Below are 20,529 nucleotides of genomic sequence, written 5' to 3' on the forward strand. Positions count from 1 at the left end.
CTGAGATGCCTGGGGCCCCAGCTGGAAGATTCAAAGGCTGGAAGTTGGAATCATCTGAAGGCTGGTTCATTCACATGTCTGATGGCTGGCTAGGACCTTTGCCGGAACTGTTGGCTGGAACACCTCCATGTGGCCTGGGCTTCCTTACAACACGGTGGCTGAGTCCAAAGGAGAGTGGAGAGAGAGAGAGACAGAGAGAGAACCCAGAGGAAGTCATATTGTCTTTTATGACCTAGCATTGAAAGGCTCCAAGCCTCACTCCTCTACATTCTGTTGGGGGAGGTAGTTAAAAAGTCCACTCTGGTTCAGGAAGAGGGACCCTGTCTCTCGATGGAGGACTGTCAACTTCACACTGTAAGAAGAGCACATGGGATGGGAGCACTGGTGTGGTCATTTTTGGAAAATACCTACAATCTCCCATAGACTCTCCTAATTTTTTTCCCTTTCCCTGAGGTCACCACTGTTCCCAGTGAAGTGTGATTATCTCCTCTGTGCGTTTGCATTCATAGACAGTATAGACTTGGTTTAGGGCTTTTGGGGGAGGGGATACATATTTAGTTTTTATATAAGTGGAATTCCCTTACATCTTGCTTTTTTCACTTAACATGGATTTACTTATTAGTACATGTAGATCTCTTTATTGCAGTACAGTATTCCACAGTTTGGTTATGTTGTAATTTATTTAACTACTTCTTTATTTTGATGGCTCTTTGAAAAGTTTCCTTTTGTTTTCTAGTATGGATAATACTGTAATAAATATTTCTCGATGTGCTATTTCACCCACATACACAAAATGTGAACGTTTCCCAGGAAGGAGGTGTTAAGTAAATTGCTGAGTTGAAAGAGGCCACTTTTTTTTTTTTAATATTTATTTTTATTTATTATCATTTTTATTTTTGGCTGCATTGGGTCTTCATTGCTGCACCGCGGGCTTTCTCTAGTTGCAGCGAGCAGGGGCTACTGTTTGTTGTGGTGCGCGGGCTTCTCATTGTGTTGGCTTCTCTTGTTTCGGAGCACGGGCTCTAGGCGCATGGGCTCAGCAGTCGTGGCTCGTAGGCTCTAGAGCGCACACTCAGTAGTTGTGGCGCACGGGCTTAGTTGCTCCGTGGCATGTGGGATCTTCCCAGACCAGGGCTCGAACCCGTGTCCGTTGCATTGGCAAGCGGATTCTTAACCACTGCGCCACCAGGGAAGCCGTGAAAGAGCCCACTTTGAATTGTAATGGGTGCTACCAAATTTCCTCTGAGAAAGGCAAGTCATGCACTTACCAGTAGAGTGCAAATGTGTTCATTTCCTTTTGTTCTCACCAGCACTTAGCAACTGTCAATCTTTTAAATTCTTGCTTGCCTTGTGGGTGAAAACAATATACTATATAGCATGTGTTTTTAATTTGTAGTTTCCTTCCTAGAGTTAGGTTGAACATCTTCTCATATGTTTATCAGCCATCTGCCCTTCTTCTCCTGGGAATTGCCTGTTCATTTCCTTTACTGAACTGTTCATTTCAGTTTTACTGAAAAGCAGAGAAATGCAAATTTAAACAGTGAGATTTTTTTTTTTAGCAATGAAATTAAAAAAGATTGACCTGTATACACTGATGTGTATAAAATTGATGACTAATAAGAACCTGCTGTATAAAAAAATAAATAAAATAAAATTCAAAAATTAAAAAAAATAATAAAAAAGATGACAAGATTCTCAATGCTTGTGATTGATACTTTTAAGTTTAGAAAAGCCACCCTATAATTACAAATGTTAACTTATATTTTCTTTCTAAACATTTTTAAATTAAAAAGCAACCCCAGAGCCATAAAAAAGTCTTAGTTGTCTTATATGAGGTGATACCAAAGCTGATTTTTTTTAAAAGTGAATACAAGTTTTCAGCATCATTTTTTTTTCTCCCAGACTTTTGTTATTTACTTTATCTCTTAAAAATTCAAATACGTCATGTGATCTTTTTCTGGACTATCTTTGTCTTCCATTGATCTATTTAAATTTTGTGCTAGTACCCCTTGTTTTTAAAGGCAAGTCTCTTAATTTGTTAGGCAAGAAAGAATACATTTGCTGTGTTTCCTCTTCCTGCCAGGGAACATTGTCTCTTTGTAGGTGCAAGTGTGACTTTCCATTGCTCAGTAAAGCTCTGTGGTATTCTCCTTTACATAGTGGCTTCTCGTTCTGGAGAGGAGTATATTCCTAGATGCTGGCTGTGCCACTGGTGTTGGTGTTGCTTTCAGAATATTGGGATTGTTTTCAATCTATCACCTTTTGAGCTGTTGAGAATTTGAGATCCAGAGGAATCGAATTGGTGAGACTGAGCAGGGGTTGGGGGGATATGGGGAGAAGTGTTTTGGAGGAAGTGTCTTCAAATCCTAAGACATCCTGGAGCAGAGAGAGACGGCAAGCTGGAAGATGTGCCAGAGTGATTGTGTGTGGAGTGAGGTTTGTGCAGGTGGAGAAGCAGGAGGGGACTCTGAGTTGTGGGGTGAGAACCAGCCTGCCTTGGGGCCACAGGGATCTAAGGGGTAGAAAGAAGGCAGCTCCCCTAGGCAGGCAGGCCCCTGTCAGCTCATCCAAATACTGTCCAACGTGTTCATCATTTATTTATTCATTAATCTGACAATTATCTCTAGAATGCTTGTTAATGTGTCAATGTATTCCAGATGCTAGGGATATAGAGGGGGAAATGAATGACGTCTCTCTCCTCATGGAGCTTAGGAAGAAGCTGATGAATGCAGGGAAGTTGTTATGCATATACATGCACATGTTATAGAGTCTGAGGGTGACGGATGCTGGGTGGCTCTGATAGGTGCTGTTTCAGCAGAGATTACAGAGACAGAGTGAGCCATGCGGGGCCTAGGGGAGGGCGCTCCTGGCAGAAGGTAGGGCAAATGCAAAGCCCAGAGGCAGGGGCATCCCTGGTATGTTTGAGTCCCTGGAGCTGAGCGAGGGTAAGCAGAGAGGGGGGAGACTTGAGGAGGCGCCTGGGGACCCAGGCCACGGAGCTCCAAGAGCCCTAATGAGGCAGCAGTGGCGACTCTGGAGTAGTGGCGGGGAGGCAAGATTTCAGGTCACCCGCTGCTGCCACGGTTAAGGTAGGCCCACTTTGATGTTGGGTGATGATAGTACATGTGTGAGCATGTGTGTGGTTAAGTGAATGTGGTCTGAAGTTGTATGTGTGTGTGTGTGTGTATGTTTCTGTGTGTTTAAATGTGTGTGTTTATGTATGTTTGAGAGTATGTGTGCCTGAGTGATTATGTGTGTGTCGGTATGAGTATACATGTGTTCACATGTGTGTAAGTGTCTATGTGCGTGTGTTTAGGTGTTTGTGTCTATTTGTGTGTACATGTGTTTATATGTGTGTGTGTCTGTGCTTTATGTTTGAGTCCCTGACAATACACAAAGCAGGAAAGGTCCCGACAGGGAATGAGATCCTGGTGGGGGGCCTCTCCTGGCATCCTGGCTGGGTCTCTGTCCTTGCCATGGGTCACAGAACAGACCAGTGTCACTGATGAGGTCACAGAATAAAGCCAGGAGCCTAGTGACCATGGATGCCTAGCAGCCACTCGGCCTGGGGTCAGCGGAGGGCTTCAGCACTGCCCGAGCCAACTCTCACCCAACAGCTGGAGCTCTGAGTCCTTGGGCACTGGTGTCATCATGAAGCGTCACTTCACGGACCATAGGGGAGAACAGTCACCAACGGACGGGACCACCCTCAGCCTGGCCAGCCCAGGGTCCATGGAGGAGAGCGTGGAAGTGCACTGGTCAGGTAGGTCGAAAGAAAGGGTGTGGCTGATGTGTCCCTGAGAGGGTGGCCCTGGAGGGGAAGGGGAGGGGAGGGCACCAGATTGCCCCTCGGTGCTGTCACCAAAGTGCTGTGTTGACCATAAAAATGGACGTGGGTCTGACTGAGACCGCTGTTGTGAGCACATGAGGTGATTTCAGAAGGCATGAAGATGAAATCCTAAAATGTTAGTCATATATTTTAATGCGCTTTGAAAAAAACAGAATTGACATGTCAGTTCTGTGATTTCAGCAGTGATGTAAAAATTTCCTTTATAATAAACGGATTAAAGTTAGTCTAGAACATCAATTTGAAGTGACCGTGGGCAGCACATAAGGGTCACACCGGCTCTTGGGACTGAGTGACCGGCACCAGCTCTGGCTCCATCAATCATTTCAGTGCTCTGTGCCTCAGTTTCTAAATTTGTCAAAAATCATAACAATGGAATTTCTTCGGTTTTTTTTTTTTTTTTTAATATTAAATGAGTTAAAATGTGGCAAGCACTTAGCACTTATATGGTGACGGGATCCAGTGAATGTTCAAGGAAAGGGTGAGATGCCCCTGTGGGAAGATGAGACATGTTACAAACGCCAGGGGGAAGGTGGGGCTGAGTGGCCTGGCCAAAGCACTTCCCAAGTCTGGCTTTCTAAACTGGCTTTATTGAACTGTGATTTAAATACACAAACCTTACCGATTTTGTGTACAATTTGAAGAATTCTGCCATGTACACATTTGTTTAACCACCACAAAGATCATGATGCAGAATATTTTCATCACCCTCTAAAAGTTCCTAGTGACCCTTTACAGCCAGCTCCCCCGCTGCCCTTAGCTTCCGGTAACTCCTGTTCTCTTCTCTCTCCCTATAGTTTTGCCTTTTCTAGAATGTCATCTAAATGGAATCAAATACTCTATGACCTTTTTACCCTGAGTTCTTTCATTTAGCAGAGTGCATTAGAGACTCATCCATGTTTTGCATGTAACAGTAGTTTATTCCTTCTTATCAACAAAGAGGATTGCCCTGTGTGGGTAGGTGTCCCACAGTCTGTATTCAGCAGCTGATGGCCTTTTCGGGTTTAGTCAAGGCGTTGGATATGACATTCAGACATTATTTGATCCCCGTCATCACATCCCTAACTTTCAGATATATCTGTTTATACTTTTGATCCTTACCCTCGCCCCAAGAGAAAGGCATTTCATCCCCACTTTATGGGGAAACAGGCACAGGGAGGAGAAAGTACCTGCCCAGGGGCCCCTGGAGCCTGCATCCTTTCAGAGACCTGAGGTGGGTTGTGGCACGGCTGCCTCAGCACCGATGAAAATGTCCTTCTGCCTCCCAGGGACCTCTAAGAGAGAGGAGCCGTCTCCGTGGCCTGGCCTGACCGTTGCCCACGAGGAGGAATCTACTTCTCCGGCGAGGGTCGGGGCGTGCTGGGCTGGGGCAGCTCGCCGTCGTCCCGGCCCTCCTCCGGGTACCAGTCCTACTCCCAGTGCCAGTCTTGCTCTTCCAGCACGTGTGGCGGCGAGGACGCTGCCCGGCAAAGCGTGTGCACCTTCTACACCCGTGTGAAGGCCGTGCAGGGTGTGGCCGTGGCCTGGGAGACCGACTGTGGCTTTGAGCCGGTCGGTCGGCAGCCCCGCATCCACGAAGCAGAGTTCATCAAGAGGCAGAGGCGGAAAGGCTCCTCCTTTGAGAAGGCTTCCAACACCGACCTGCGCTGGGAACTGGAAGCCGGCAGGAGCAACAACTGCCCAGAGCCGGACGACACGGAGCTGCTGGTGCCCCTGGAGTGCTGCCTGCAGGAGCTGCGGGCCACCCCGCACTGGCTGGTCACCACCAGCCACGGGCTGCGGTGTGTGGCCTGCTGCCGGTCTTCCCCACGCTGGAGGTGCTGCTGGAGCACGCCCAGTATGGCATCCAAGAGGGCTTCAGCTGCCAGATCTTTTACGAGGAGTTGCCGGAGAGAAGGTGGGCCCGGGGCCAAGTGCAGGAGCAAGAGCCAGAGGAGGAGGGGCAGAGCACTTCGGACAGTAGTGGAAGTCCAAGACCCCATGTCAAGTTGCTTCCGTCACAGTCACGGTCAGAGAAGCAATGAGCTGGAGGTGATGTGCCCCGCCCTGCGCTCACCTCTGGCACCGCAGCTGCTTCTTTTCCGGCCATCAGGACCACAGCCACGGGGGCAGGGAGAGAGGATGAGGGCCGGGGAAGGAAGCGTGCCAAAATGGGAGGGCCGTGAGAAGGGACGGGGAACACACCCTCCAAAGGGCACAGCGTTTCAACTACAGTCCATTTCAAAACCCGAATCAAGTGTTTCTGACGGTGGGTGCAAGACCTGAAGCCCGCAAGCGTGTGGCCAAGGGAATTCTTATTTTTCTGGTGGGTCTAGCGGGTCGTGACTCACAGGAGAGCCAACTGCAAATGAAGCATCAGCCCTATTGTTTTCATTGTTAGGAACTCATCATAGGCCCTAGTTCTATGTCTTATTTTAATGGGATTAAACTTGAATAACTCAAAGTTTAAGGCAATGACTAATTGAGTGAATCATGTTATTGGATTGGACCCACCGGAAATTGCCATTTCTGCAGGTTACACACTGGCACGGACATCCCGAGACAGCAGGTTCCCAGAGGTAGAGATGGGGGCTGGGTAAGTCCTGCTGACCCATGAGTTCAGATATGTCAACTCTGTTTTAAAATGTTGCTACAAAATTTTTCTTTGCCCTTACAGGGGGCTGCATTCATTCAAGAAAATACATGGATGGCCCACTGTGTGTTAGGCATGCTGAGACATGTACCCCAATCGTGCAGTGAGAGGCAGATAGGACAGAAAACTGCAAGCCAAGGGGATGAATCACCTAAAGGAGGTTTGGGGAGCCCAGCGGAGGGCCCCCAAACTCATGCTGGTTGTTGAGGAAGGAAAACGTTCCACACAAAGGCTGGGAGGACAGGTAGAATTAGTGAGACCAGGAGTTTTCTTCAGAGTCATTAAAACTAAGAAAGATTGTTTCTAGGAGCGGGTGAGCCATGTTAAAAGTGAGAGTGAGTGGGAGTGAGCTGAGGGTAAAATGTTTCCTTTCATTTGGCACATGGAGGTTGCTGATGGCCGTGATGAGAGGGGTGCCGGGGACTGAGGGTGGCAGAGGCCAGGCGGGCATGGGGCAGTAGTGGACACACAAAAAACCACTGGACACAAACATTAGACAGCTGTGCTGGCAAGCTTGTTTAAAAAGGAAACCAATGATGGCTTAGCTGGACAAAAGGAAACTACAAAAAGGCAAAGATGGGGAGAGAGCAAGTTTATATGTAGTGGGAACGATCCAAAAGAGAGAGGGAGGCTGAGAATGCAAGAAAAATGGGGAAAGAAGAGCCACCTAAGAGGAGGCTGAATCCTGACCAGATACGGAGAAACCAGCCCCTGACGAGAGAAACTTCATGTTCTCTGTCGTAGGCAGGTGGGCAGTTAGGTCAAGTAGGGCTTGGCAGCCAAAAGGATGGAACTTGAATTCTTTCCCCCTGAAAACTGCAAGGAGCTCCTGAGGAATTTTAAGCAAATCAGGTTGGCCTTTGTGAAAGATCTCTGTGGTGAGCAGGGTCAAGAAAGGATGAGAGAACATCACTGGTGACAAGGGGTGCAGTTGAAGAGCTGTAGGCAGGGTGAGTTCAAAGAGATTTAGGAGATGCGAATCACAGGTTTGGGCTAGTGTTTGATGAGGGTGGTGAGAAGAAGTTGTCCACAACGACTTCCAAGTGTTGTTGTTTTTTTTTTTACCTGAGTGGTTGGTGAATGTGGGTTCCATTTTGGAGCACCAAAGGACAAGATTTGCTGGGATGCCCGTGAGCCCACTTTTGAATAAGCTCAGTTTATGATAGAAACCTTTGGAAGGGAGCTAGTTAGAAGGATCTGGGGCTTTGAAGAGTGTTAAACGGGATGGAGATAGATTTGTGGTCATCTATGTATGTGTGGTTACCATGGCCCTTTCCGTGACCTTGTGTTAGATGCATTCTCTGTACCAGTCCCAGTGCAGCAGAAGCTATGGGATCATTTTGGAATGGATGTCAACCATGGGGATGATATTGCAGCACCATTTTCAAGATGCAGCAGAGTCACAGACTTTCTCAGTTCACTGTGAATAGGGCTGGAGGACCTTCAGGAAGAAAAAAAAGGATAGGACAATGGTCCAAACTTTGTCAAGCTCTTCTGAGAAGAGCTATGTGGTGTTGGAGGGAGCTCAGTAGGCAGGTAGAATCCAAGGACTATCTAAGGGGAGAGGAGGCAGCTGAACCAGAAATAGTGAGCACTGGTGAAGAGGAGAACATTTCTATTAGAAATCAGTTGCAGAGGGAACAAAATGAGGCATGGCATCTAAGCTCTGGAATTTCAGCCTTTAAAAGACAAGTGTATTTATGTGTTAAACATGGATATTCTAAGGGCCAAGCATTGTTCTAAACACTTTATGAATAATAAGTCATGTAATGCTCTCCACAAACCAAAGAGGTGGGTCCTAGGATTAGTCCTATTTTATAGGTGAGTAAACTAAGACCTTGTCAAGGTCATAGAGCTGGTGTACAGCGGAATCAGGCTTCACACCCAGGCAGCCTGGTTCCAGAGCCTACACTCTAACCATCACACGAAGAAGCAAAATTTTAACATAAAGACAGATGCAAGGTATTCAGAAAAGCAAACATGTCAATTCCACAGGTTGTATTTTCTTTAGATTAAGTAGTAGCAGCTGGAGACAGGGGGAAAGATGATGGGCATTAAGGACAAATGAGAGATGACAAGAACATTGGCGAAACAAATTTTTAATGTAGAGGATAACTTCAGCTGACATGGATGGAGGAAGGAGGGGATAAAATTGTTCTTCATATAGTGACTTACTTTTAAAACATATCTCAAACTCAGCTGAGGTAAGTATTCATTCATGGTTTAAACTCATCACTTTGTAGAGACCTGGGACCTCCACCAAATAAGACAAGGATCAGGGTGAGTAAGGGGAACCTTTCCAGAGGATCAAGGGACCTCAAACATTTTAGATCTTGAACCACTTTATACCCTTTATTTTCCCAAACTACAGAAAGAGATGGAACTTATTTTATGAAATTTACAGAAATGTGACAACAAAGCCTGACAAAGATGGCACTAAAAGAGTAAACAATATATTGATCTCATTTATAAACACAAAATGATACCTAATCAAATTTATAGAGTGTGAAAAGAACAATTCACCATGACTTGAGTTTGGGTCATCTCATGACTGTAAAGACAGAAGTTGTTAAATCTAACGATACTTCATATTGAAAGAAGGATCTTATGATAGTCTTAGTAGATATTAAAAAGAAAAATATTCAAAAATAACCCCATACATTTATGGTCAATTGTTTTTCACCTATGGTGCCCAGATAATTCAACGGGGGAAAGAATAATCTTTTCAGCAAATAGGCTGGGACAACTGGATATCTGTATGCAAAAGAGTGAAGCTGGCTTTCTACCTCATACCACATACACAAATTAAAATAAAAAAGATCTAAATGTAAGAGTTAAAACTATAAAACTCTTAGAGGAAAACAGAGGTGTAAATCTTCATGATCTTGGATTAGGCAATGGTTTCTCTTAGATATGACGCCAAAAGCACAAGCAAACAAAAATTATATAAATTGGACTTCATCAAAATGAAAAACTTCTGTGTTCAGAGGATACTATTAAGAAAGTGAAAAATGATCCACAAAATGGGAGAAATAGTTGCACATCACATATCTGATAAAAGTCTGGTATCCAAAATATATAAAGAACTCTTATAACTCAACAATAAAAAACAAGTATCCCAATTTAAAAATGGGCTAAAGATTTGAAAAATATTTCTTCAAAGGAGATATACAAATGACTAATAAGCATATGAAAATATACTCAACATCATTTGCCTTTAGGGAAATGCAAATCAAAACTACATGAGAAACCCACCAGGATGGCTATCATAAAAAAAGGACATAATAATAAGAGTTGGTGAGGATGTGGAGAAATTGGAACCCTCAGACAATGCTGGTAGGAATGTAAAATGGTGCAGCCACTTTAGAAAACATTCTGGCAGTTCCTTAAAAAGTTAAAAATAGAGTTACTATACAGCTCAGCAATTCTGATAATTGAAAACAAATGTCCACACAAAAACTTATACATGAATATTCATAGCAACATTATTCCTAATACAAAAAAGTGAAAACAACCTACATGTCCATCAAGTGATGAATGGATAAACAAAATTATTCAGCCATAAAAGGAATTCAGTACTGATCTATGCTATAATGTGAATGAACCTTGAAAATATTATTCTAAGTGAAAGAAGCCAGACACAAAAGGCTACAAAATGCATTATTCTATTTATATGTAATTTCCAAACAGGCAAATTTATAGAGACAGAAAGCAGATTGATGGTTGCCTGGGATTCAGGGAAAGGAGAGGAGCGAGAAGTGACTGCTAATGGATATGGGGTTTCTTCTTGGGGTGATGAAAGCATTCTGAAATTAGATAGCAGTGATGATTACACACTTTGTGAATAGCCTATAAACCACTGAATCGTATGCTTTAAAAAGCTGAATTTTATGGTATGCAAATTATATCACAATTAAAAATGTAGTAAATACAACAATTCCTATATTATTTTTAGAACTAAGGATAGAAATTTTCTTCAGATGGTATAGAGTATTTATCTTAAACCAAGTAGCAAAAAATCTACAAGTGTTCCCATTGAAATCAGGTAAAATATGTCATCTATTACAATTTTTATTTAACATTTTTCTGGAGGTTACAACCAATTCAATAAAACATGAAACAGAAAAGTTATATATAATGGACAGAAAATTCTGTTCATTTTTTAGAAAAAGACAATATACTTACCTTGGAAACTCAAATGAATTTCCAAAAAAAAGAGGTAATCGAAGGATTGAGACAAAATATATATCAAAAGATTTCCTATGTACTAAATGTGACTGATTAGGAAATAACATGGAAAATATTCCATTCAGTAGATACACAGATATTCTTGGAAATATTGCAAGTGCAATGAAACATCAAAGTGATTATCTCCAGTTGATAATTGTTGATAAATTTTGGTTTTCCTGTAACATGCATTATTCTTTGTTTTCCATTTGAGGAAGTATGGCTTTTATAATAAAAAGGCAATAAAACATTTAATCAAACATTACCTGAGGTTAGAAGTGACATTGGGGGCCTTCCGTGTCCACATTTGTGGTCTATAGACCACATTCTGAGAAGCCCAGCTCTTGACATCTTAATCCTTGGCTCTTCTGAATCAAATTAGCTTTGATTTTAAGAGCACTTTCTAATGAATGAGGACGCAGCCAACTCAAGAGAGTTAAATTACAAAGCTCTTTTTGTGGTGTGTCCTCATTTCTTATAAAGGTTGAAAGCTGTGAGTGAGAGGGAGATCTCATGAGAAAACTGTGGTGGGAGCTCAACAGCAAGAAAGGGTAAAAGATAGTGAAACTGGGAAGAAAACAAGATCATGAAAACAGGGCTTTGCAGGGAGAAGAAGGGGAAGGCACTGCAGCAGGATGAAGGAAATTGGAGAAGGGAGACAGAAGGGGAAAGAGAGAAGTGGCAGATGTTAAGGAGGATACATCGACAGGGGAATGTGACATCACAAAGGCAGTCCAGGTATGAGGCTTCGGTGGGGGAAGATGAGGGTCCATCAAAGATGTCAGAGTCCTGACTGACCTTTCCATGGGAGTCTCTGAGGTGCTCAGCTATGGATGCTGTCATGGGCTGAACTGTGTCCCCCTCCCCCAAATTTAAAAGTTGAAGTCCTAACCCCTAGTACCTCAGAATGTGACCTTATTTGGAGATAAGGTCTTTAAAGAAGTAAGTAAAGTAAAATAAGGTCATTATTAGGCTGGGCTCTAATAATATGACTGATGTCTTTATAAGAAGAGGAGATTAGGGCTTCCCTGGTGGCGCAGTGGTTGAGAATCTGCCTGCTAATGCAGGGGACACGGGTTCGAGCCCTGGTCTGGGAAGATCCCACATGCCGCGGAGCAACTGGGCCCGTGAGCCACAACTACTGAGCCTGCGCGCCTGGAGCCTGTGCTCCGCAACAAGAGAGGCCACGATAGTGAGAGGGCCGCGCACCACGATGAAGAGTGGCCCCCGCTTGCCGCAACTAGAGAAAGCCCTCGCACAGAAACGAAGACCCAACACAGCCAAAATAAATAAATAAATAAATAATAATTAAAGGTGCTAATAATTAAAAAAAAAAAAAAAAAGAAGAGGAGATTAGGACACAGACCCACACAGAAGAAAGACCACAGAATGAAGATACAGGGAGAAGACAGCCATCTGCAAACCGAGGAGTGAGGCCTCACAAGACACTAACCCTACAGACGTCTTGATCTTGAACTTGTCCTCCAGAGCTGGGAGATAATACATGTCTGTTGTTTAAGCCCCCCAGGCTGCAGTGTCTTGTTATGGCAGCGCTAACAAATGAATATAGATGCTGAAGAGCAAAAGCCAGAGGCAGGCAGGCGGCAGCCAGGAAGGCTTGAGGAGGTCCCTGTCTCTGGTGGGGAGGCTTCCGGGTCTCAGGCCCTCAGGAGAGCAAGCGCACAGTGAGTGCTTAATCAGTATTTTGTTGATTTATACGCCCAGAATGGCATGACTGAATTTGGGACCAAGAGGCTGACTTATGGCAAATACGGAGTGGGCTTACTGGCCCTGAGTGCTCAGAGTGCTTTGGGCTCCCATCAGAGGGGATCTGGTGTGTGCGTGGTGGCACATAGGTTGGTTAAGAGAATACAGTATGTTCCCTTCCATTATCTTCTAAGTCTCTACTGCTTCCCATCAGCGAGACTGAGTGGAAGGCCCCACCTGGAGATGAGCTGGGCCAGGGATGATGAGGACCAGGATGTGCTGAGCTGTAGGCAAGATGCAACAAGCGTTCACAAAAGCAGTTCATGAAAATGCCATGTCTCGAGCTCAAAGCATGGCGCCAAGAGCCAGACCCTGTGTGTACATGTAAGCACGTGTGCGTGCATTTGTGTGTGAGTGGGTGTGTACGTGTGTGTGCATGTGGTACGTGCTGCCCTGCACTGGGCCGTGCTGTGCCTGGCTGGGCTGGAGCACAGGGACCTGGAGAGAAGGTCCGTGAACAATGCTGTAACACCTGAGGGCTTGCTGATGCTCTGCCGCCGGACTTCCTGCGGCCCCTCCCAGGGCACACCCAGCAACTGCAGCGTGAGGTACCATCGATCTCAGGAGAAGAGAGTGAGAATTCCCTACAGCAGTATTTTGCAAACTTGAATACTATCCTTTCAAAGGCCAAGAACAGGCCTGCATCGACTTAGTTATTGCTGCTTACACAATGACTTAAACAACACAAATATTCAAGTATGTAGTTCCTTGATAACCATAAAAATAAAAACAAATTTACACATTAAATACAAACACAATTACAACAGCAATAAAACTCAAACTAACAACATTAGTTTTATGTCACTGCTGAGCTTGGTGTTTGCGAAAACAAGTTGCTTCCTAAATGAATATGGGACTGAATACAAGGCGGATTCTTCTGGGGCTGATGGGTTCTCACTGCAGCATGCTAAGATGACACAATCTCCCAGCCTGGACAGTATGTAAAGCTATACCATCTGAGATCATTCCATTGCCAACCTACATGCAGGAAAGACACAGAGATGACTGATGGCCGGTGTCTTGTATTAGGTATCAGAGAGCCCAGCAGGGACATTTACGATGCTGTGTGTAGAGATTTGTATAGGAAACCGTGGGGGCTCTGAAGAGGGGACTTAACTCAGCCTTTGGGGGCTTGGAAGGCTTCCTGGAAGAGGTGATACCCCTTCAAGCAGAGTCTTGAAAGGATAGAAACCCAGCTCCCCCCTGAGGGAGCAACTAGCCCAGACATCCCAAACTGAGCTAGGACTGGGGCTCTGCATTTCTAGAATAAAGGCTATCACTATAAAGAAGGAAAAGAGGGTTTGTTTTGCCCTCTAGAGAGCTTGTCCCTTTGTCCCCATGATCTTCTCTTCAGGCAATTAACAGTTCAGCAATTTCATCATCAGAGAGCCATTCATTGACTTAAGACTTGTCCTTCTCTATTTTAATTATAATATCCTTGGAAAGCTCACACACTAAGACAATATCAGCCTTTTACATGAATTATTTCATCAGTTAGCTAGAGGTTCAGAGAAAGTCCCTGAGGGAATGGGAACGCAGTTAGGGCAGGGCCGTGGAAGAGAAGTGGGACCAGACCTTGGAGCTCACCTGCGGAGGGGTGGGTGCCAGGAAGAGGGAAATGTACCCTGAAGATGTCTTGTATCTCTCATCCGTCCGTGTGTGGAGTGGGGTACATATGTGTGTGCCCTCAGGGGAGTAAAAGGGTAGGTAGAGTGGGATGTCTTCTCACTCACCTCTGAAGGAGGTTACTCTAGATGCCGCACAAAGCACTAGCTTCTTGCATCTTGTCCTCATCCAGACAGGAAGGCTGGGAGGAGCAACCGGGCCTGCCAGAGATAGAGGCTGGCTGAGCTATCAGCCAGGCTTCCCTTTTGACCAGCCCTGGCTCTATCTGGGCCAGTGTTTTGGAGGAGCCTGAGCAGTCCTGACTCTGATTTTACTGGCCTGGGGGGAGCTGAGAGCTGGACTCAGCACTCCTCTGCAGAGGCAGAGAGGAAAGCCAGGCTGGCCGTGAGAGACTCGGCTGAAAGACGCCTAGTCCAAGAACAGCATGGTGACCTGGAGCTGGTGGAAGACACTCAACAGCCAGTTTGCTCTTGGACATGACTCTGAATCTTGTGCACCCTCTTCTCACAAAACCCCAGAAGCCCTCGGTTGCCCCAGTGACTGCGTCAGTGACTTCCCATCACTCTCTCTGTTTCTAAAGTGGGCATGATTGGCATTTTGCGTGGACTGTTATTTCCCATGCAGGACTGCCCACTGCAATGTAGGGCATTCATGTCATGGCCTCTGCCTCTGAATGACAGTTGTGCATCCACCCCTCAAATCATTGTGACAATCAAAAATGTCCCACACATTTCCAAAGACCCCCCTAGGGGGTCCAAGCTGCCTATTGAAGGTTGTCTCTCCAAGGACAGCCTCTGCCAAACTCTAGCACTGACCTTTCCTTGTTTGATTAACCCAAAGTAATAAGTACCCACAGGGCACAGGGGATGGAGCAGGGAGACCAGGATGGGCTCATCCATGCGGGGATGATGGGGTGCTGAGGGGGTGGGTGCTGGCATGAAAGCTGCTCCCAGCTCCAGATCTCTGTGGCCCAATAAAGGCTGCTATTTAGGAACATCTGAAATGCACGAGAGGAGAGAAGTATCTTCTCCCAGACTCCCAGGCTATGTTTTTCAATCCCAGGCTAGGGTGAGTGAATGAAGGATTTTCTTGGTTCTCTTGTTGCCTTTGTTTTGGGATCAGCTGTCCCTCTCCTTGATAGCTGATCTTGGTGACTGAGTCTCTATTCTCCTAGCTCCCTACCCCCATCTCTATTTGTCAGCCGCCTTCATCAGCTCCCTCTTTGGCTGCCTTCTTCTTCCCTCCTCCTCCTCCTCCCTTCTTCCCTGCTGTTATGGGCTGAATTGTATCTCCCCCAGAATTCACATGCTGCAGTCCTAAACCCTAGCACCTCAGACAGTGACTGTATTTGGAGATAGGGACTTTAAGGAGGTAATTAAATTAAAATGAGGTCATTAGGGTGGGCCCTAATCCGATATGACTGGTGTCCTCATAAGAAAAGAAGATTAGGACACAGACACACAAAGAAGAAAGACCAGGTGAAGACACAGGGAGAAGATGGCCATCCACAAGCCAAGGAGAGAAGCCTCAGAGGAAACCAAACCTACTGACACCTTGATTTCAGGCTTCTAGCCTCCAGAACGGTGAGTACAATACATTTCTGTGGTTTAAGCCCCCCAGTTTGTGGCACTTTGTTATGGTAGCCCAAGAAACAACTTCCTTTCTTTCTCCTTCACCCCTGAGATATACATTGATGGCCCACCATGCACTGGGCACTGTGCAGGAATGGGTTTTCTAGGGCTCAGTACTCAGCCCTTCTCTTGTCTCAGATCCTGGACAATGACACTTGTTTTCAAGGCATCTCACACTGGCTTGAGGATGAGTCAATTGTCTTTCCTTTTTCTCTACCCTCACTGTGAGTTATAGACTCTGAAATTTAACATTTCTCTTGGATTACTGTCAATTGCATTGGAGATATTAGACTCAAAGTAGCCCCTGCCTCCAAACCTAGTGGTGCCCCTTCTGTGATGCCTGGGGGACCCTTGCGACACCTCCCCTCCTTCACTGATGGCACCCACCATCATTGGGATGAAGTGCAAACTCCTGGATCTGCCATTTGGGGGGCCGCTAGGGCTTTGTTCCTGCCTGTTCCTCCATCCACATCTCACTCCCCAGACTCAACTGGTCTTTTAGGCCCCCAGAAGCCACCTGCGGGACTTGAAAGTCCTGTGTCCTTTAGCCTCTGTGCCTTGGCACATGTTCCCTTGCCTGGAACAGTCCCTCACCCGCTGCTGGCGGGACTCTCCCAGCATCCTTTAATTTTCAGTTCAAGGGCTGCTTTCACGGCAGATGTTGCCAGCAGGACTAGGAAGAGCAAACAGGCATGGGCTCTGTTGTGATCAGTGATATAGATGACCTGTCCAGTTCCTAATCCCACCCTCTTTCCAGTCCCTTCCATCTGGAGACTTCTAGAATCTGGGGGCCATTTCTTTCTGCATCCAGCCTGCAGAGCCTGACAACCAAGCTCACAATCACTGCTAAGGTCATGGAATGACCCAAACTTATACACTATAGCTTGGTTTGGAGAAGCTATTTCTATCTAGATGTACTGTCAGCCTTATAGCTTCATATTTCCTTACCTTTAGGGAAAAACCAGTGCACTCCACATCCCTTCCCTAGTTGTGCATGGGAAAGATGCTGCAGGTTTCATGAAAGTTCCACCATTGCTGGTTGATGGCTTCTCCTTCTGATTGGATGGATGCATCCTCTGTAACCATGATCTCTTCTTTCCTATCCTCCCTCCATCAGTCACAGCTGAAACCCTTTCTGTCCGAAGTATACTCTTTGTTCACTCCCTATTGGTGATAATTCAAGCATGCAACTAAGTGCTTTTGGCTCCAAAATGCCTGTGAGCATTAAGGAGGAGGAGATCTTGAAAATTACTTGTATAAATCCAGACTGAAAAAGCAACACAGAAACCCACCGAACACCTTAGAAGGGGGTGTTTACTTTTCTTTGGTGCTTTTAGCTTAGGAATATACTTGCTATACACAAAATCAAGCTGATTAAAAAACCACACCCTCTTCTTTCATCTCAGACCAGGTTTTAGCAAACAACTGAATAATGGAAGAGGAAAAGGAGACCTCCACTCCCCAGCCTGCCATGTGATAGCAGAACACATTTATTTTGAGGGAATTTGGATTTCTAAGATTCTTTCGGTGGTGACCGGTAGAATCAGGATTAGTTGAGTAGGGCCTCCGCATAGCTTAGTGTCCACAGGGACCTGGATCAACTTCAGAACAGTCTGAATGCTCGTCCAGAAACCCCGACAGGGAGATTTTTAGAAGAGATAACTTTTGAAAATAATTGGATTGTATTATTCTTCTAATTCAGAACATAGACCTGATGGAGCCAGGGGTTGGACAAATAAGTTGGTGGAGGAGTTTTAAATTGTCCTAAGGTTGTAAGCGAGTGAGCAGGCAGCGGGGTGAAGGTAAATATCTGGAAGGCCTTTGCTATTGTAGTCCAGAACAACTGAAATACTGCATCTCATGTGGGTCATTGGCGGTGTCTGCCCTGGAGACTGGGTGTGTTTCCCTGTTCCGGGGTCATGCAGCAAAGGTCTTATTAAGATGGTCTAGTAGATTATTTGGGAAGCTGAAAAGTATTGGGAGAGCACACAGCTGAAAAGAGAACAATGTTACCTATCGCAGAACTGCAGGAAAAGCACTTTCCAGCCCCTAAATCTCCAGCACAGCATCAATCCTGGCAAAAAGAAAGCGAGGCAAAGGGTGGGCATTTAAGTCTAATGCTGAGTGGAATATCTGCTCAATTCTGCAAGGAGAGAACGATATTTAGAAATGATACAATGGGGGACTTCCCTGGCTGTCCAGTGGTTAAGACTTCACCTTCCAATGCAGGGGGTGTGGGTTCAATCCCAGGTCGGGGAGATAAGATCCCACATGCCTTGCGGCCAGAAAAACAAAACATAAAACAGAAGCAATATTGTAACGAATTCAATAAAGACTAAAAAAATGGTCCACATCAAAAAAAAAAAAAAAAAAAAAAAAAAAAAACCTTAAAAAAAAAGTGATACAATGACCAAAGCAAAAATTGGCTCCTTTAAATGTGACTGACCTGTGTAAACAGCCCTTTCTACTTTCCACCAATGGGGAGTAAATAGCAAGCACAAAGGTGGAGGTGGGAGGTCATGGAGGACACCAAACAGTCCTGCCGCTTCCTTAGCGCCCTGCGCATGTGCAGTCATGCTGACATGCCATTTTACATGTGTCACCTTCATCTGGACAATGAGGTTCAGAGAGGTTATGTTGCCCAAGGACCCACAAGTGGTACCCGGGGTGGGATGCCGGTTGACTTTCAGAACCAGCCCTCCTCCTCTGGCATCCTTTCTGCTGTCTCGCCAAGCTGTCTTCCATAGTCAGAATCCAAGTTCCCCGTCCAGATACTCTGTGGCCCAAGAGCCCTGGACAGGTCTCCAGTCCTCTTTGAGCCTGAGCTTACTAACCCGTAAAATGGAGCCTGGGACCTCACAGGGATGGGGTGTGAGGCTTAGTTGCTCACACATGCAAAGTGGTTTCCAAGCTCTGGTCTGGAAGTCTCCCAGAAATGTGTGCATTCCTGGGCTGTAGGATCCAGTTCGACATCCGTTCTTGCCCTCACTTCTTGTCCTTGGCATCAGACCCAGCAACCTTGCAGCCAGTTCCCCGCTGGCTCCCCAGTTCCATCACCCACCTGGTGAGGAGGGGTGGAGCTGCTCCCTCCAGGCAGACTGTCTGGACAGTCAGCCCAGTCCCTGCAGGGCCCTGCTCCTTGTGAGGGCCCCCAGCTAGAAGAGCCCTAGGGAGACCCTGGACCCCAGGGAGTACCTGGCATTTGGAGAGATCACAAGGGCTGTACACCCACTGGCCTGGGCTGCAGGGTGGACGTCTCCTCTGGGACGTGCCCTGGGGCTGAGCATCAGTGGGCAGCACCACCTCTGTCTCCATGCCTTCCCCACCCCCATTCACTGCTTTTAGAGAGAAGGATAGGGTGCCATGTTCTCTTCCTCTTCCAGGGACCCCAGTCCCAATTAGGGCCCACCTTTTCTGGAACCCCACAAAGCCCTCCCCTGACAGACACACACAAAACATACCTCATATACACTTTCTTTGCTGTAGAGATGCTGCACTAGCACGTCAGGCTCAGGCCCCAAATTTAGAAGCATGGTGAAAAGACCATCGGCTCAGAGTGATCTGGGCTGAATGGCCTTGTCATCACATCCTGGCAAGGATCAGCCCTTTCATCTCTCTGCCTCTGCTTCCTTATCTGTAATAATAAGAGTAAAGATAGGTGACATTCACAGGCCAGGGGCCAGGTGCAGTGCCTTAACTGGAAATGTCTTACTTGATCTTCTTCAACACCCAATGAGGGACATGCCAATTTCCCCATTGTACAAGTGGAGGAAACTGAGGCACATGGAGATTGAAAAGCTGTCCCAGGGTCTCACAGTGTCGGGATTTAGTGACATGGTGCAAAGTACCTAGCCCAGGTCTGTGGCTGAGGGCACCCTAAGCGGCCATCATTGTTTATAGTGTCCACACACTCTGAACTTATCTGTGTGGACCTTCTCAATTTTCCAAGCGTCCCGTCCCTGATACCCTCCCACCCGCATCCAAATTCAGCTGCTCCTTGGCTCCCAAAGGTCTCTGTGGAGCGACTGCAGGAGGTTCCCTGGGCAGCAGGTTAGCCTTAGGTCAGGGAAGCCGCCGCATTTGGGAGTCGCCCCCCAACCTCCAAGACACCCTCCCCTTAGCAATAACTGGCCTGTAATGCAAAGTGACCTCCAATGTCATTGCATCTAGTATGTCCTGTGTCTGAGCCATCGCCTCCCAGAACCTCAGTTTTCGCATCTGTGAAATAGGGGTGGTGAAATGAGCCGCCCACAGATCACAGAGAGGATCGCCGGCGGGGGCCCGCGCCTTAGCCCTGCGCCGCTCGGGGCGCCCAGAAGCCCTGGCCCGGCGGGGGCAGGCGGCCCGAGGGGCGGGGGCGGGGGCGGGGGCCGGGGCCGAGCCGGGGGCGGGCGCGGGGCGGGCTGCGCGGCGGCGGGGCGGGTGGGGGTTGGTTGTGGTGGCGGGCGGGCGGCGGCGCTGCTCCCGCGTCACAGCGCCGGGCGCGGCGGGGAGATGCGGCTCCTGGTGCTGGCGGCGGCCGTGCTGCTGGCGCGGGCTCCGGCCCCGGGTAAGCGCGTTGGGACCGGGCGCCTCGGGGACCCCTCGGGTGGGGCGAGGGCGGCCGGCGCCGGGGAGCCCGGGGCTCAGGGCTTGGGCCTGGCCGGGAGGCCCTGCCGCCTCCGGGCTGTCCCCTCCCGGTCCCCGTCGGCGTCCGTGGGCCCGGGTCTGGTTGTCCAGGCGGCGGAGCACAGCGGCGCCTCCCAAGGGTCGGAGATGCTGCGCCCCTTCCTCGCTCCCCGCCCGGCCGGGACCCCAGC

At 47.1% G+C, this 20,529-nt stretch overlaps 2 protein-coding genes across 4 annotated transcripts in view; both read left to right on the forward strand.

Annotated features, from left to right (window-relative positions):
- The first annotated feature begins 2,337 nt into the window (after positions 1-2,337).
- Positions 2,338-11,713, forward strand: FAM170B (family with sequence similarity 170 member B). The gene is given in 4 exon segments (XM_082424704.1): positions 2,338-3,763; positions 5,116-5,175; positions 5,178-5,645; positions 5,648-11,713. Coding segments are annotated over 4 exon segments (864 nt in total). The 5' UTR covers positions 2,338-3,651; the 3' UTR covers positions 5,872-11,713.
- Positions 11,714-20,164: 8,451 nt separating this feature from the next.
- VSTM4 (V-set and transmembrane domain containing 4) overlaps positions 20,165-20,529 on the forward strand; it is an 88,784-nt gene continuing 88,419 nt past the window's right edge. For all 3 annotated transcript variants that reach the window (XM_082425471.1, XM_082425473.1, XM_082425472.1), the window contains exon 1: positions 20,165-20,279. In XM_082425471.1, coding sequence (XP_082281597.1) covers positions 20,225-20,279 — 55 coding nt within the window. In that variant the 5' untranslated portion in view covers positions 20,165-20,224. The remainder of the gene's footprint in view (positions 20,280-20,529) is intronic.

This window comes from Balaenoptera physalus (genome assembly GCF_965194825.1).
Source record: "Balaenoptera physalus genome assembly, chromosome: 14".
NCBI lineage: Eukaryota > Metazoa > Chordata > Mammalia > Artiodactyla > Balaenopteridae > Balaenoptera > Balaenoptera physalus.